This window comes from Phocoena phocoena, chromosome 1 (assembly GCF_963924675.1).
Source record: "Phocoena phocoena chromosome 1, mPhoPho1.1, whole genome shotgun sequence".
Taxonomy (NCBI): Eukaryota; Metazoa; Chordata; class Mammalia; order Artiodactyla; family Phocoenidae; genus Phocoena; species Phocoena phocoena.
The window spans coordinates 43990359-44007548 of record NC_089219.1 but is presented as its reverse complement, the minus strand read 5'-3'; the positions used below and the strand labels follow the sequence as shown (position 1 = coordinate 44007548).

Below are 17190 nucleotides of genomic sequence, written 5' to 3'. Positions count from 1 at the left end.
AAGCTATTTAAAGGAAGGGGCCATACTTCCTAGCTGTTGTATTACTAAAACCAAGCACTTGGTGACGCACACAGAGGCGCTTAGGGAACACCGAATTAACGAATGAATGGAATAAATGACTGCAGGCAGAGAAGCATTAAGACCACAAGGCTGGGACAAAGTGCTGCAGAAAGACTGCTACCACTTTCAGGAGTGGGCTGACCAGAGGGAAAGATGGGACGGCCAAAGACTAACAGCATGAGGACAGAGGAGAGCCTAGGCTCCGGGAACGGTGCTTTCCGGGCGCCCGGGTGACCGCGGACCTCGGCGGCATGCCCCTCCCATGCCCCGCCCCTCCGCCGGCTCACGTAACCGTGAGGCAGGCGGGCGGGCGGGCGGCGTGGCCAGGGGCAGAGTGGCTGGGTGATTTTGGCTAGGCGAGCGAGAGCGATGGCGGGCGTGGTGGACTTCCAGGACGAGGAGCAGGTGAAGTCCTTTCTGGAGAACATGGAGGTGGAGTGCAACTACCAGTGCTACCGTGAGAAGAACCCGGACGGTGAGCGCCGCCTGCACGGCCTTAAGGACACGTGAGGGCTCGGTGCGCAGGGGCGGGGGGCTGGACGGGTCGCGCGAGCGACCTCTGAGAGGATCTGGAAGGGGCCGCGGGCCGGACACGCGGGGTCTGTAGGACGCGGACGGCTCTTTGTGTGTTGGGGAGGGGCAGGATGGGTTCCACGTGACTTGCCGGGCTCGCAGCCGGGGCTTACTCTGCCGGCACCGAGCCTGGAGGCCGGGCTGGAAGGAAGAGAAGCGCGCGGGCGTTTGGAGTAGAGGGACTGGGGCTACATCAGTGAACTGATAAAACGTCCTGTCCTCGTGGAGCTTACATTCTAGTGGGGGGTATTGGACAAGAAACATAAGAAAATAAATGAGATAGTATGTTAGAAGGTAGTAAGTGCAATGGGAAGAAGAACTGACTGAGAGGTATCAGGAGTTCAGGAGGGCAATTTTAAATTGAGACGTCAGGGAGAATCATTGGGAGAGTGGCATTTGAACAATGTTGAAGAAGGTAAGGGAGAATCATGCCAGGCAGAGTTAACAGCTAGTGAAAAGGCTCTGAGACGTGAATGTGCCCCGTGTGTTCTGGGAACATTGAGTTGACTTCAGCGTGTGGGTGGATGGTGATGTCCAGAAGGGGCCACCCAGAGCAGCCAGTACCTTCGGGTGGTTTTCTTCTTCTTACTTCATTTTTATAAAGGGGGAAAAAAAATGGCACTGGCCCTACCTTCAAATAGCTTGCAGTCTAGCTTGAAGCTGACCAACTACACAGAGTTGCTCTGCAGTGTAAGATGGCTTAAAAAGAACCCAGGGTTGTTCTTTGAGGGCTGGTCTATGCCCTGAGTGTAGGGAGATTTCACAGGAGTTGGAGTCACTGAGGAGCATAATGGTTGGGGAAGACTTCTAGAAGAGGTCAGGAGGGATAGGCAAGTAGTGTAGATAAAATGGAGCAGAGGAAGAGAAGAAAATGCTCTTTTGAAAGGTTGAAGTCAGAATGTAGTCAGAAATAAGATTGACAGGGACCCTGGGCCACAGTGTGTCAGACCTTTTTTTTTTTTTTTAACATCTTTATTGGAGTGTAATTGCTTTACAATGGTGTGTTAGTTTCTGCTTTATAACAAAGTGAATCAGCTATACATATATCCCCCACATCTCCTCCCCCTTGCGTCTCCCTCCCACCCTCCCTATCCCACCCCTCTAGGCGGTCACAAAGCACCCAGCTGATCTCCCTGTGCTATGCGGCTGCTTCCCGCTAGCTCTTTTACATTTGGTAGTGTATATAAGTCCATGCCAGTCTCTCACTTCGTCCCAGCTTACCCTTCCCCCTCCCCATGTCCTCAAGTCCATTCTCTACATCTGTGTCTTTATTCCTGTCTTGCCCCTAGGTTCTTCAGCACCATTTTTTTTTTCTAAGATTCCATATACATGTGTTAGCATACGGTATTTGTTTTTCTCTTTCTGACTTACTTCACTCTGTATGACAGACTCTAGGTCGATCCACCTCACTACAAATAACTCAATTTCATTTCTTTTTATGGCTGAGTAATATTCCATTGTTTATATGTGCCACATCTTCTGTGTCCACTCATCTGTCGATGGATACTTAAGTTGCTTCCATGTCCTGGCTATTGTAAATAGAGCTGCAATGAACATTGTGGTACATGACTCTTTCTGAATTATGGTTTTCTCAGGGTATATGCCCAGTAGTGGGATTGCTGGGTCATGTGGTAGTTCTATGTTTAGCTTTCTAAGGAACCTCCATACTGTTCTCCATAGTGGCTGTATCAATTTACATTCCCACCAACAGTGCAAGAGGGTTCCCTTTTCTCCACACCCTCTCCAGCATTTATTGTTCCTAGGTTTTTTGATGATGGCCATTCTGACTGGTGTGAGGTGATACCTCATTGTAGTTTTGATTTGCATTTCTCTAATGATTAGTGATGTTGAGCATCGTTTCATGTTTTTGTTGGCAATCTGTATATCTTCTTTGGAGAAATGTCTATTTAGGTCTTCTGCCCATTTTTGGATTGGGTTGTTTGTTTTATTGATATTGAGCTGCATGAGCTGCTTGTAAATTTTGGAGATTAATCCTTTGTCAGTTGCTTCATTTGCAAATATTTTCTCCCATTCTGAGGGTTGTCTTTTCGTCTTGTTTATGTAGTGTTTCAGACCTTGAATGCTACGGAAAGGCATTTAGACTTTATTCTGTAGGCAGTGGAGAGCCATACATGCTTTTGTACTCTGGAGATGTACGGAGCAGTGAAGTAGGGGAGGGTGGGCATATAAGAAGGGCAGGCTGCGGCACTTTAGAAGGAGAGCCTGAGAGGAGGCTGTAGTTACTATAGCTACTTCTGTATTAGTCTTCAAAATCATCATTTCTCACCTGGATTACTGAAATAGCCTTCTAACTTGGCTCTCCATTTGCACCGTCACTCCCTTAAGATCTATTCTCAACTCACAGACTGATGTTTAAATTTTTATTTTGTTATTTTAAATGTTTATTAGTTTTTTAAATGACAAAATAACACATTTTTGTTATTATCAGTGTTGGAGTGTGTCCCTTCACACTTAACTTCCTCCATATTCATCCAGACACATACAAACATATATATTAGAATGACCTTTTAAAAATGGAAATCGGGGGCTTCCCTGGTGGCGCAGTGGTTCAGGATCCGCCTGCCGATGCAGGGGACACGTGTTCGTGCGCCAGTCCGGGAAGATCCCACATGCCGAGGAGCGGCTGGGCCCGTGAGCCATGGCCGCTGAGCCTGCACGTCCAGAGCCTGTACTCCACAATGGGAGAGGCCATAACAGTGAGAGGCCCGCATACGGCAAAAAAAAAGCAAATTGAATCATATTGCTTCCCTTCTTAAAACGCTCCAGTGGTTTGCCATTGACTTGGAGTAAAATCCCAATTTCTTCCTATCTTCTACAAGGCCCTGTGATTGGTCCCTACCTTCTCCTCACTTCCTGCCTCTTTCTTCCTGGATCCAGCCACGTTATACCTTATTTGGGCCAAGCTTATTCCCTCTTTTGGGTCTTTTTATTTACTGTTCCTTGTGCCTGAGACTTTCTGCCTCCTTCCCATTTCATTGTCTTTAAATAGCTAGTTCATTCATGTTATTCACATCTCAGCTCACGCATCGAAGTCCCCAATAAGGCCCTCCCTGATCTTGCCCAGTCTGTGTTAACCATTCCCCCAACATGCACAATGAACTATCTTATCATCCTGTTATAGTTCAGTCATATTTGTTTATTAAGGTTTGAATGCATCTTGCTAACCTATTTACTTACTTACTTATTTATTTATTTATTTATTTTTATTTATTGTATTTCCTCCTCTACAATGTAATTTTTAGGCAGGCAAGTGACTGTATTCCCAGCAACTAAAGCAGTGTCTTATACGTTGATGCAGAAAGATGCTCAAATATTTGTTGAATGAAAATGAACAAGAGATGGGTGTTATTGTGGATGGAAAAAAAGGGACAGAGGAGAGAGATGTTAAGGAGGGACCAGAGACTGCCAAGGAGAGGGAGTCTACTTCCAACTCCTTTGGTAGCTGCCATTTCGACTCTTTCTTCTTAATGTACCCAGCCTGGCCAAGGATTAAGGTATAGTCATCAAAGCATCCCTTTCTTGCAGCTATGAAGACTAGCCCATGGACCCTGTTGGTTCTCAGTGTTTTACTGCTGAACTTCCTGAGAAGTTCCAAAGCTAGCAGAGTTTCATTATGGAAGCCAGTGCATCTTTGGGCCTTGCTGACAGGGAACAGAGAGCCGGTGAGTGGTGGAGCCAGTGTGGGGCCAAGGTCTCCACAGTCTGTACATTGCTCAGTCCTAGGCTGAGGGCGGACAGTGCCATTTGTAGGAGTGGCTGAACACTACCTGCGCTCTTTAGGAGAGAGGCTGGTCCTAAATAAAAGGCGCTTCTGGCCTGCCACACCTGGACCCTCCCCACTGCCCCAGACTTGAACAGCAGCTCCTAGGCTGAGGGCGGACAGTGCCATTTGTAGGAGTGGCTGAACACTACCTGCGCTCTTTAGGAGAGAGGCTGGTCCTAAATAAAAGGCACTTCTGGCCTGCCACACCTGGACCTTCCCCACTGCCCCAGACTTGAACAGCGGCTTTTGCCCTTCCCTCACAGGTTGCTATCGGCTGGTGGACTATTTGGAAGGGATCCAGAAGAATTTTGATGAGGCTGCCAAGGTGTTGAAGTTCAACTGTGAAGAGAACAAACACAGTGATAGCTGCTACAAACTGGGGGCCTATTATGTGACTGGGAAAGGTAAGGAGGGGCCTGCTTTCTTTGGTCCTTATCATTGATGGTAGTGCTGACATAACATCCTGAGGCTGATACTGAGTCCTCTTTACAGAAGGGTCCTCACAGGCCTTGGGGAAGCATGTTGTAGGAAAATTTGGAGTGAAGAGTTTAGCAAAGTGATGGAGGGACGAGCACAGCCTTTCAAGTCAGGCAGACCTTAAGGAATGCTGTTTGTGAGTAGTGGGACCTTGAGCCGGTCACGTTAACTCTGTGTGTCAGTTATATCACCTGTAAAATGGAGAAAAAAATAGTACTTGCTTCATAGGGTTGTGGTGAGGATTAAATAAGGTAACGCAGGTAAAGGCATCAGCATGTGCCTGGCACCGAGGAGGGACCAATAATTAATTCCTTTCCATCTACTTTTCTCCTCATGACCTAATTGCAGTTGGTATTCAGTAGTGTTTAAGTTATCTATTGCTAAATAACAGATTATCCCAACAAACCTATCATTTCACATAGTTTCTGTGGGTCAGGAATTTGGGAGTGGCTGAGCTGTGTGCCTCAGGGTCTCTCAGTGAGGTTGCAGTCAAGACATTAGCCAGGGAGCCAGGGCTGTAGTCCTTTGAAGGTTTGACTGGAACCAGAGTTTCCAATCCTAAGCTGGCTCACTCACACGGCTGTTGGTGAAAGCTTCTGTTCCTTGCCAGCTGTTGTCAGGAGACCTCAGTTCCTTGTCACATGGATCTCTTCATGGGCTACTTGTATGTCCTGGTGACATGGCATCTGGCTTCCTCCAGAGTGAGTGATCCAAAGAGGGAGCAAGATGGAATCCACAGTGTCTTTTATACTATACCCTTGGAAGTCACACACTTTTCATTTCTATTCCACTCTGTTTATTAGAAATGAGTCAGTAAGTTTAGCTTACGCTAATTGGAGAAAACTTAAATTCCACCTGTTGAAAGAAGGAATATCAAGAATTTATGGGCTGGGACTTCCCTGGTGGCGCAGTGGTTAAGAATCTGCCTGCCAGTGCAGGGGACACGGGTTCAAGCCCTGGTCCAGGAAGATCCCACGTGCTGTGGAGCAACTAAGCCTTGCTCCACAACTACTGAGCCTGTGAGCTACAACTACTGAACCTGCATGCCACAACTACTGAACCTGCATGCCACAACTACTGAAGCCCACATGACTAGATCCCGTGTTCCGCAAGAGAAGCCACCGCAATGAGAGGCCTGCATGCCACAACGAAGAGTAGGCCCTGCTCGCCACCACAACTAGAGAAAGCCCGTGCACAGCAACGAAGACCCAACGCAGCCAAAAATAAATTTATTTAAATAAATGAATTAAATAAATTAAAAAAAAGAATTTATGGGCATATTTTAAAACCACCACAAATAGGGAATATGACTTTAGACAGGCAATTCTTTTTTTGCTCACTAGATCATGAGCTTCTTGAGGATGATCCTTTGTTCCCAGTACCCAGTGAAGCCTGGTTAGAAGGATGTTCAGTGAAAGTTTGATCAAGAGGATGTCTTTTTAAATCTCTGGAGCTGTGTGGGCTATTTCTCCCTTCACATGGGACATGGAGTCTGTGGTAGTCTCAAAGTTGAAGAAAGTTTAGCATTAATAGGAATATCAGGTTCCCTTGCTTGAACAGAGGAGCATTTCTTTGGCCTAGTAACTCTCCTAGTATCTTTTCCTAAGGAAATAACTGGAAATGCAAATAAAGATTATATGCAAAGATTCTCACCCGAGCATTATCTATCTGGCAGAATTTTATTTTCATTAATTTATAATTTATAAGTAATATATAACTGCATTATATTAATTATTTTTTTAAAAAATCTGGGCTTCCCTGGTGGCACAGTGGTTGGGAGTCCACCTGCCGATGCAGGGGACACAAGTTCGTGCCCCGGTCCGGGAAGATCCCACATGCCGCAGAGTGGCTGAGCCCGTGAGCCATGGCCGCTGAGCCTGCGCGTCCAGAGCCTGTGCTCCGCAATGGGAGAGGCCACAACAGTGAGAGGCCCACGTACCGCAAAAAAAAAAAAAAATCTATGTGCCAACAGTAGCAGTTTAGTTAAATAAATAATGTTACTTCCAGCAGCTGGAATGTTATTTAGCCCATTAAAAAATAATGTTTTGGGACTTCCCTTGTGGCACAGTGGTTAAGAATCTGCCTGCTGATGCAGGGGACACAAGTTCGAGCCCTGGTCTGGGAAGATCCCACATGCCGCGGAGCAACTAAGCCTGTGCACCACAACTACTGAGCCTGTGCTCTAGAGCCTGCAAGCCACAACTGCTGAGCCCGCATGCCACAACTACTGAACCTGCATGCCTAGAGCCTGTGCTCCGCAACAAGAGAAGCCACTGCATTGAGAAGCCCACGCACCTCAACAAAGAGTAGCCCCTACTCGCCGCAACTAGAGAAAGCCTGTGTGCAACAATGAAGACCCAATGCAGCGGAAAATAAATAAATATATTTTTAAAATAAATAAATTTATTTATTTATTTAAAAAATAAATAAATTTATTTTAAAAATAAATTTATTTTAAATAAATATATTTATTTTAAAAATAGATAAATTTATTTAAAATAAATAAATTTATTTTTAAAATAAATAAATTTATTTAAAATAAATTTATTTATTTAAAAAATAAATAAATAATGTTTCTACATAAGCAGAACACTCTGCTGACATAAATCACAGTGAGATCCTTTTTGATCCACCTCCTAGAGTAAGGGAAATAAAAGCAAAAATAAACAAATAGGACCTAATGAAAGTTAAAACTTTTTGCACAGCAAAGGAAACCATAAACAAGAAGAAAAGACAACCCTCAGAATGGGAGAAAATATTTGCAAACAAAACGACCGACAAAGGATTAATCTCCAAAATATACAAGCAGCTCATGCAGCTCAATATCAAAAAAGCAAACAATCCAATCCAAAAATGGGCAGAAGGCCTAAATAGACATTTCTCCAAAGAAGATATACAGATTGCCAACAAATACATGAAAATATGCTCAACATCACTAATCATTAGAGAAATGCAAATCAAAACCACAGTGAGGTATCACCTCACACTGGTCAGAATGGCCATCATCAAAAAATCTAGAAACAATAAATGCTGGAGAGGGTGTGGAGAAAAGGGAACCCTCTTGCACTGTTGGTGGGAATGTAAATTGATACAGCCACTATGGAGAACAGTATGGAGGTTCCTTAAAAAACTAAAAATAGAACTACCATATGACCCAGCAATCCCACTACTGGGCATATACCCTGAGAAAACCATAATTCAAAAAGAGACATGGGCTTCCCTGGTGGTGCAGTGGCTGGAAGTCCGCCTGCCGATGCAGGGGACGCGGGTTCATGCCCCGGTCCAGGAGGATCCCACATGCTGCGGAGCAGCTAGGCCCGTGAGCCATGGCCGCTGAGCCTGTGTGTCCGGAGCCTGTGCTCCGCAACAGGAAAGGCCACAAGAGTGAGAGGCCCGTGTACCGCAAAAAAAAAAAAAAAAAAAAAAGAGAGACATGTACCATGATGTTCATTGCAGCACTGTTTACAACAGCCAGGACATGGAAGCAACCAAAATGTCCATCAACAGATGAATGGATAAAGAAGATGTGGCACATACATACAATGGAATATTACTCAGCCATAAAAAGGAATGAAATTGAGTTATTTTCAGTGAGGTGGATGGACCTAGAATCTGTCATACAGAGTGAAGTAAGTCAGAGCAAAACAAATACCGTATGCTAACACGTATATATGGAATCTACAACGTGGTACTGTTGAACCTAGTGGCAGGACAGGAATAAAGACGCAGACGTAGAGAATGGACTTGAGGACACAGTGGGAAAGGGGAAGCTGGGATGAAGTGAGAGAGTAGCATTGACGTATATACACGACCAAATGTAAAATGAATGGCTAGTGGGAAGCTGCTGCATAGCACAAGGAGATCAACTTGATGCTTTGTGACGACCTAGAGGCGTGGGATAGGCAGTGTGGGAGGGAGGCTCAAGAGGGAGGGGATATGGGGATATATGTATATGTATAGCTGAGTCACTTTGTTGTACAGCAGAAACCAACACAACGTTGTAAAGCAATTATACTCCAATAAAGATGTGAAAAAAGAAAAAAAATAATATTTTTAAATAATTTTTGTTGACATCAGGAAAGGTTTATGATACAATGTTCAGTGAAGAAAGCGGAACACAAAGTTATATATGATGTGAACTCAGCTATATAATATACTGTGCAAAAATAAAAATGTTCCTAGTTGTTTAGTCTCTGAATTTGTGTCTTGGTAAAGTTTTGGGTTCCTTTTGTCTTTATATCATATTTTACTACATTTTCCACAGGGACTTTTAGTTCCTTATTGAATTAAGGAGAACAAAAGAGGTTGTGGAGGTTGTGAAATTATTTTCCCTTCTCTTTGACAAATTTATATGATTAATGATTGTGCACTGAGACTTTTTTCTTTCTTAAGTGCTCCTTTGTTGAGCAAATTTTTAGTATTTACTCTGTACAGTGAAGCAAAGATGGACCAGTGTGGGGGAAGAAATCTTTTTTTTTACCTCCTCCCCAGGGAAGAAGTATTTATACTAATACCTGTTAACCTGGGAGAGCTTGATAAGTATCTTTTTGTTGTTGTTGTTATTTTTGCGGTACACGGGCCTCTCCCGCCGCTGAGCACAGGCTTTGGACGTGCAGGCCCAGCAGCCATGGCCCACGAGCCCAGCCGCTCCACAGCATGTGGGATCCTCCCAGATCGGGGCACAAACCAGCATCCCCCACATCAGCAGGCAGACTCTCAACCACTGCGCCACCAGGGAAGCCCCGATAAGTATCTTTATAGAGAGACATGTAAAGTACTTTTGGGGTTCAGTTCTGGGAGCATGTCGTCATCAGGGGGTGCTGAGAGGAGGAGGCATTGAAACTGGTTCTTAAAGGACAGAGCAGATTTTATTTGCTGGAGGTAGAATAGAGTTATGTCTTCTCTTCAGAATAGAGAGCAGGTAAGCAGGTGAAAGAACACAAGAGTGTTTAGAGAATAATACTTAATCCTCTGTTAAGCTGACGTTGTTAAATAATTTCCTCGAGGTCGGGTGTCACAGGAGATCCCATTAGCTGATCTTTGCTACTCAGACTCTTTTGGATTGTTAGTTAGGAGACCTTGGGCCCTGCCACGTCTAAAAGCCAATACTGTTGACCCCCCTGCCTAGTTCTGAGCCTAAGAATTTGCCCTCTGTTCTGAAAACACACCCAGTGTCCTTTCTTGACAAAGACTGGTTAATAACTCTCCTTTTATCAAGGATAGCTTGGGGCAGGGGGGGAAGAGTGGGAGGTCACTTTTCATCCTGAGCACTAATTGACAGTGTGGTATCAGGCGAGGCATTTTCCTTCCCTGAGCTACAAATACCTCAATGACAAGATTGGAGTAATAAGGTCAGCTCACACCTTATTCATAGGATTTTTCTAAGCATCAAATGAACTCACACGTGACTGGTTTGTTAAACTGTAAAACATTCTATCAGTGTGAACAGGTCTGGTTTGTGTTGGTTGCTGCAGAAGTTACCTTGGATTGGACACTTAGAGTGTCACAAGGTATTTTGCCCAGGTGTTTTCATCAGTGAAATCAGCTTTGAACTATTTTTGTGAAGCCATTTAAAAGGAAGTGGAAAGTAATTCTGATACATCTCTTTGATGAAATATTCTTTTTTTTTTTTTTTGATGAAATATTCTTAATAAAACATATGAAGATGGGTTTCTAATGGGGAGTGAAGAACAAACACATGATTACAACATGTAAAAACAAGACCAAACTACATTGAAAAGATAGTAGGAGGAAATACACCAAAAATTAATAGTGGTGGTCTCTAGGATGTGGCAGTGAATAAGTTAGTGATGATAATTGCAAACAAACCTTTATCTCTAGGCAAAACCACTCCAGACTGCATATAGTTGACTGTTTACTGGAAAATTTGACTTGGAGTTCTTACAGGCATCGCAAACTTAACAAATCCAATATAGAAATCTTAATTGTTTTCTTTTCCTCCCACATATTGCACCCCTTTTGTCTTCCAGTTTAGCAAGTGGTATCTCTCCCTACCTAGTAGCTTGTGGCCAGTTTAGCTCTAAAATATGTTTCAGATCTGTCCTGTCTCTCCCTTTCCTGCTACCATATTTATCCAAGCCACCTTCGTCTCCTGCTTCATTAATGCAGGTATCTAATCTTTCCATAAGGCAACTAAAATGAACTTTTAAGGATATAAACCATGGATTCAATAAAATATATGAAGCAACTATTTTCAGACATTGGAAAATAGGCAGTGCAGTACAGTGATCCCTGAGAAAAGGGAAACACACAGGATGAGCCCCATGAGTGATTGCTTTGGCTTTTTGCTTGGAGGTACTTTTCGGACTAGGCACAAAGAGGTGGAAGCCAAGTAGAGTATGATAGTCTTGCTGAACCGATGAGGCAGAGGTCAGAGTTTCTGGCCACTGAGGCTGCCAGAGTTTGCAGGACAGGATACCAGAGAAGAAGGAGCTACACAGAGAAGGCGCTCCAGACAGCCACATGGGGTGCTCTTAAGTCTTTGGCTCAGTGTTAAGCTGCACATGCATAGGAGGAGACTCTGAGAGACCTTGCAGTGAAAAGCTACTGGGGAGGTGTGAACTGAAAAGAGACTCCAGAGGTTTCACAGTGTTGGGAGTTGTTTGAGTTCCACCAGCCAGAGTGGAGAGGCCTCATTGAGTACAGACTGCAGAAAGGTTCCAAAACTTGGAAACAAGCCTCAAAAGGATCAGGCTGATTCACCAGTGAATTAGTTACTTGTGAGAACAAAACTCAACAGTCTTTAGTAAAAGGTGAAAGATTTATGTGATCTGAAGAGAAACCAGAGTATAACAGTCTTTAAAGGAATACAACCAAACCAGGGCGAACAAAGTAGCATCTACAATGTCCAGCATAAAGTAAGAAATTGCTAAACAGAAAAAAAAGCAGTCAATAGAAACAGACCCAGATGTGACAGGGATGTTGGAATTAGCAGTCAAATATTTTTAAACAAGGAAAATAAATTTATTAAAGGGTTTAAATAAAAGATGGACACAATGAATGAACAGATGGGAAGTCTCATCACAGAAACTGAAACTATTAAAAAGAACCAAATGAAATCCTGCAATTGAAAAACATAATATTTGAAGTGAAAAATTCACTGGACAGGCTTAATAGCAAATTGGACACATCAGAAGGGAATAATCAGTGAATTTGAAAGATCGGTGAACTTGAAGACAGGATTGAAGATGTTATGTAAACTGAAGCACTGAGAGAGAAAAAGAAAAACACAGAGTCTCATCCTGTGGGGTTCACTATCCCTTAATCTAACATAATGTGTATTGGAGTCCAGAAAGAGAAGAGATTGGGGCAGAAAAAAGTATTTGAAGAAATAACAGTATAAAATTTCTAAATTTGATGAAAAATATCACTCCACAGATCCATGAAGCTTACTGGATCCAAACAGGATAACCAATGAAATCATACCTAGACACATTATTACCATTTGCTGAAAGCCAAAGGTAAAGAGAAAATCTTAAAAGCGGTCAGAGAAAAAGACACATTGAGGGGAACATTGGTGAGAATAATCACTGACTTCTCATCAGAAGTAATGTAAGCCAGAAAACAAAAGAACATCTTTTAAATGCTGAAAGAAAAAAACTGTCAAACTTGAATTCTACTTTATTGAAAATATTTTTTTACATCTTTATTGGAGTATAATTGCTTTACAATGGTGTGTTAGTTTCTGCTTTATAACGAAGTGAATCAGTTATACATATGTGCCCATATCTCTTCCCTCTTGCGTCTCCCTCCCTCCCACCCTCCCTATCCCACCCCTGAAAATATTTTTTAAAATGAAGATGGGGAATTCCCTGGCAGTCCAAGGGTTAGGACTCCATGCTCTCACTGCCGAGGGCCCAGGTTCAGTCCCCAGTCAGGGAACTAAATCCCACAAGCTGCGTGGCACAGCCAAAAAGATAAATAAATAAATGAAATGAAATAAATTCATTTTCAGATAAACAAAAGCTGAGTGAATGAGTCGCTGGCAGACCTACACTACAAGAAAAGTTAAGAAAAGCTGTTTGGGTAGAAGGAAAATGATAAAAAGGTGGACACTAGGATCCATACAAAAGAAGAAAGCACACTGGAATATACATGTAAATGTAAGAATTTTTTCCTCATTTCTTAATGTCTTTAAAAAACTGAAGCAAAAATAATAGTTATGGGCTTCCCTGATGGCGCAGTGGTTGAGAGTCCACCTGCCGATGCAGGGGACACGGGTTTGCGCCCCGGTCCAGGAAGATCCCACATGCTGCGGAGCGGCTGGGCCCGTGAGCCATGGCCACTGAGCCTGCGCGTCCGGAGCCTGTGCTCCGCAACAGGAGAGGCCACAACAGTGAGAGGCCTGCGTGCCGCAAAAAAAAAAAAAAAAAAAAAAAATGCTTGACTTAAAAAAATAATAGTTATATGTTATGGGGCTTACACTATATAGAAGTCAAACAAATAAGTAATATATTTAGAAGTAAAACATGACAGCAGTAGTACAAAGGATAGAAATGTGGTAAATGAAAGTGTACTATTGTAAGGTTCTTACATTATATGTGAAGTGCTGTAATATTAATTCTTGGTAGATTGTGATTAAGTATACATAGTATTTTCACTAGGTAAACCACTGATAAAAGAAGTATTACTAAAAAACCAATGATGAGAATGAAATGGACTATTAGAAATATACAATTCAAAAGAATTGTAAGAAAGGGAAAAAAGGAACAAAAAACATTTGGGACAAATGGGAAACAGATAAGGTTGTAGACTTAAACCCAGCTATATCAAGAATTGCATTAAATCTAAGTAAACATTCCAGTAAAAGGCATAGATTTATCAGGCTGGATATAAAAGCAAGACCTAATTATATACTGTTTAAATAGAAAGGTGGCAAGAATGCATTCTCAAAACTGAAAGAACTCAGAGGCTGTAGAAGCTATATGCTTTTCTAGAAAAATCTGATACTTACTGATAATCAGTAAGTAGGTGAATCAAGAGAAATAATTCAGAAATGGAGGAGCTCTGATAAAAAGACTGGTGATGAGCAGAATCCCATTTAGAATGAATGTTGGGCTAATTAGGGTTACTGAATAGAATGTAAATAATATAAACCTTTATGGCATAAAAATGCTACAGCATTTACTGAGCACTTATTATGTACTAGGCTCTTTGTTATGACACATTTAAGCTTCCAGAATATGAAGTAGATACTATTGTCCTTATTTTACAGATGAGGAAAACTGAGGCTTTGTAGAGTTTAAGTCACTTGTCTAAGATCACACTGCCAGCAAGTAATGGAGCCAGGACTGGCGCCTAGGTTTTCTGGCTGCAGAGCCCAGGCTTTGGTAACCACTGTGTTCTGTGTCTCCCGAAGTTGAAATAACATATCTAACAAAAAATAGAAGGCAGGGCAAGAGAGGTAGGGAGAAGTGTGAGGTGACAACATCCTCATGAGTCAATACTGTCTGGAATTTGGTTAAAAAAAAAAAACAAAACAGTGATGCTAACCTTTTAATAATCTATAACTCTAGGGGCTCATTTAGGAAATTTCTCTGTTGAAATATTCATTTGAAGTTAGCAGTTTCTTCGGTTTCACTTCAGTTTGGTTGTCTTAACAATAAATACAAGTAAAATCAAAGTTAAATTTTTTATTTACAAGTAGCATGTATAATCCAGTTTTTCGGAGTACACCTGATCCTTGAACAACATGGGTTTGAACTATGCAGGTCCACTTACAGGTATTTTTTTTTCAATAATTAATACTATAGTAGTACTACACAATCCTCTGTTGGTTGAGTCTGCCAATGTGGAGGAGCCACATTTAGGGAGGAGCCACATTTAGGAGTTATTCTTGGATTTTTGGTTGTGTGGGCGCCCCTAACCCTCATATCATTCAAGGGTCAACTCTGCTTCTGTCTAGCTGTCTGTTCAGCCAGCCGACATTTAATTCGAACACATGCTATAAAGATGACTGGAATGGTGTCCTCTTAATGATAATGATGGTTATTTCTAGGTGGTATGTTTGGAATGACTTTAAAAACTAAACGTTGAGATACTTAAAATGTTTCTCTTTTTGAGAATGGAGATTTGAAATGTTCCATTAAAAAACAAAACAAAGAAAAAAGTGAGCCCGGTCACCACCTCTCCTTAAAATGATCCATTAGCAGTTTCCCATTGCTCCTAGGATTAAGTGCAAGGTCCTTAAGGAGACCCATCAGACATTCCATGGTCTGGCCCCTGCCTGCCTCTCCAGCCTCCCTTCCTTAGCGACGTCTGGGTTATAGCCACATGGGCTCCTTTTCTCTTTGTATCCTATTCCTGCTGCCTGGAACAATTTTCTTTGCCTTTTTCTTTTCTTTTTTTTCCCACTACATATTTTATTTTCTCTTCCTTCTTTTTCCCATTATATCACAGCTCAAATGTCCCTTCTTTGGGGAAGCTTTCCTTTTTTTAAATTAAATTTTATTTTATTTTATTTTTGGCTGCGTTGGGCCTTCGTTGCTGCACGCGGGCTTTCTCTAGTTGTGGCGAGCGGGGGCTACTCTTCATTGCGGTGCGCGGGCTTCTCATTGCAGTGGCTTCTCTTGTTGCGGAGCACGGGCTCTAGGCACGTGGGCTTCAGTAGTTGCGTCACACGGGCTCAGTAGTTGTGGCTCACGGGCTCTAGAGCACAGGCTCAGTAGTTGTGGTGCATGGGCTTAGTTGCTCTGAGGCATGTGGGATCTTCCCAGACCAGGGCTTGAACCGTGTCCCCTGCATTGGCAGGCGGATTCTTAACTACTGCGCCACCAGGGAAGTCCCTGGGGAAGCTTTCCTTGACCTTGCCTCCTAGTTCAGAGCCCTGATACATTCTCATAGCATTCTGTACTTTTTCTCCATATGCTTGTCACACTTATAATCATACATTTACTTGTGTGCTTGTTTAATGTCTGTCTCATTAGACCACAGGTTTCACAAAGGCAGTGACAGTATCTGTTCCTTAGGACCTAGCATATTAATTGGCAAATAACACACATTCAGTATATATTAAAATTAAGCGTTTAATGAAGTGCTTATAAGATGCTATGATCTTGCTGTTACCCCCAGAGGTAGATATTATCATTTCACCCTTTTTACCTGTTTAAGCTTCCTTATAAGATACCATTTGAACAGAAGATTCCATGGCTAAAAAAGCTGGAAAATCTGTGCAGTATACCAGGCCATCTTCTTTTCATGCTGCCTTAGTTCAAAGTTTATAAACTATATTCAGGAATTGCTCCCTGACTTTGGCCTGAGACATTCAGGTTCTGCCCTGGCTTAGGTTGACTTTTTTTTTCCTTCCTCCCAGGTGGACTAACCCAGGATCTGAAAGCTGCCTCCAGCTGCTTTCTGATGGCATGTGAGAAGCCGGGAAAGAAGTCCTTGGAGGCATGCCACAACGTTGGTCTCCTGGCACATGATGGACAGGTCAATGAGGATGGCCAGCCCGATCTGGAGAGGGCCAGAGACTACTACACAAGGGCCTGTGATGGCAGCTATGCCTCTAGCTGCTTCAACCTCAGTACCATGTTCCTGCAGGGCGCCCCCGGCTTTCCCAAGGACATGGGCCTGGCATGCAAATACTCAATGAAAGCCTGTGACCTAGGCCATGTCTGGGCCTGTGCCAATGCCAGCCGCATGTACAAGCTGGGGGATGGTGTCGATAAGGACGAAGCTAAGGCTGAAGAGCTAAAAAATCGGGCCCGACAGCTGCACAAAGAGCAGCAGAAAAATGTCCAACCTTTAACGTTTGGGTAGTGTGGCCTGCCCTCCTAGGCAACAGGCAGCTTGAGGCTGGCACCTCCTATTTCTGATGCAGCCCTTGGAGGTCGACCTGCTGGAGCAGAAAGACTTGGGATTTAATATCAATAACTCTGATTGTATAGACCCATTGCCCCAGAGTGTCACCTACGGGCATGTAGTCTGAAATGTGTATTTCAATCAGTATTCCTTTATCTGGTGTGATCCACATTTATGGGATTTTGGTTCTCAAACTCTTGCAGCTCTGTGAAAAACAGCAAACCAGTGAGCCATAGAGATTGGAGGGGTGGGCAGGAGAGACAGAGCAGGGAGTTGGAAAAATTAGCAGCCACAGGGCATGAAAGAATCAGACATCATCATTATCATCATTATTTTAGTTGGGAGGGCTTAAAAAATCAGAAAGTATCTTGATTTACATAATAGCGGGTTTAAGGAGCTAAGAACAGTTAAATAGTCATGACTGCCACCCTCTGACTTAATCATTGGTGTGGGCTTCCTTTTTGCCTTTAGAG

General features: G+C 43.0%; 1 protein-coding gene across 1 annotated transcript; it reads left to right on the top strand.

Annotated features, from left to right (window-relative positions):
* The first annotated feature begins 429 nt into the window (after positions 1-429).
* Positions 430-16675, top strand: COA7 (cytochrome c oxidase assembly factor 7). The gene is made up of 3 exons (XM_065895340.1): positions 430-535; positions 4681-4821; positions 16227-16675. Exons 1-3 carry the CDS (start codon positions 430-432, stop codon positions 16673-16675), a joined length of 696 nt encoding a protein of 231 aa, XP_065751412.1.
* The last annotated feature ends 515 nt before the right edge of the window (positions 16676-17190 follow it).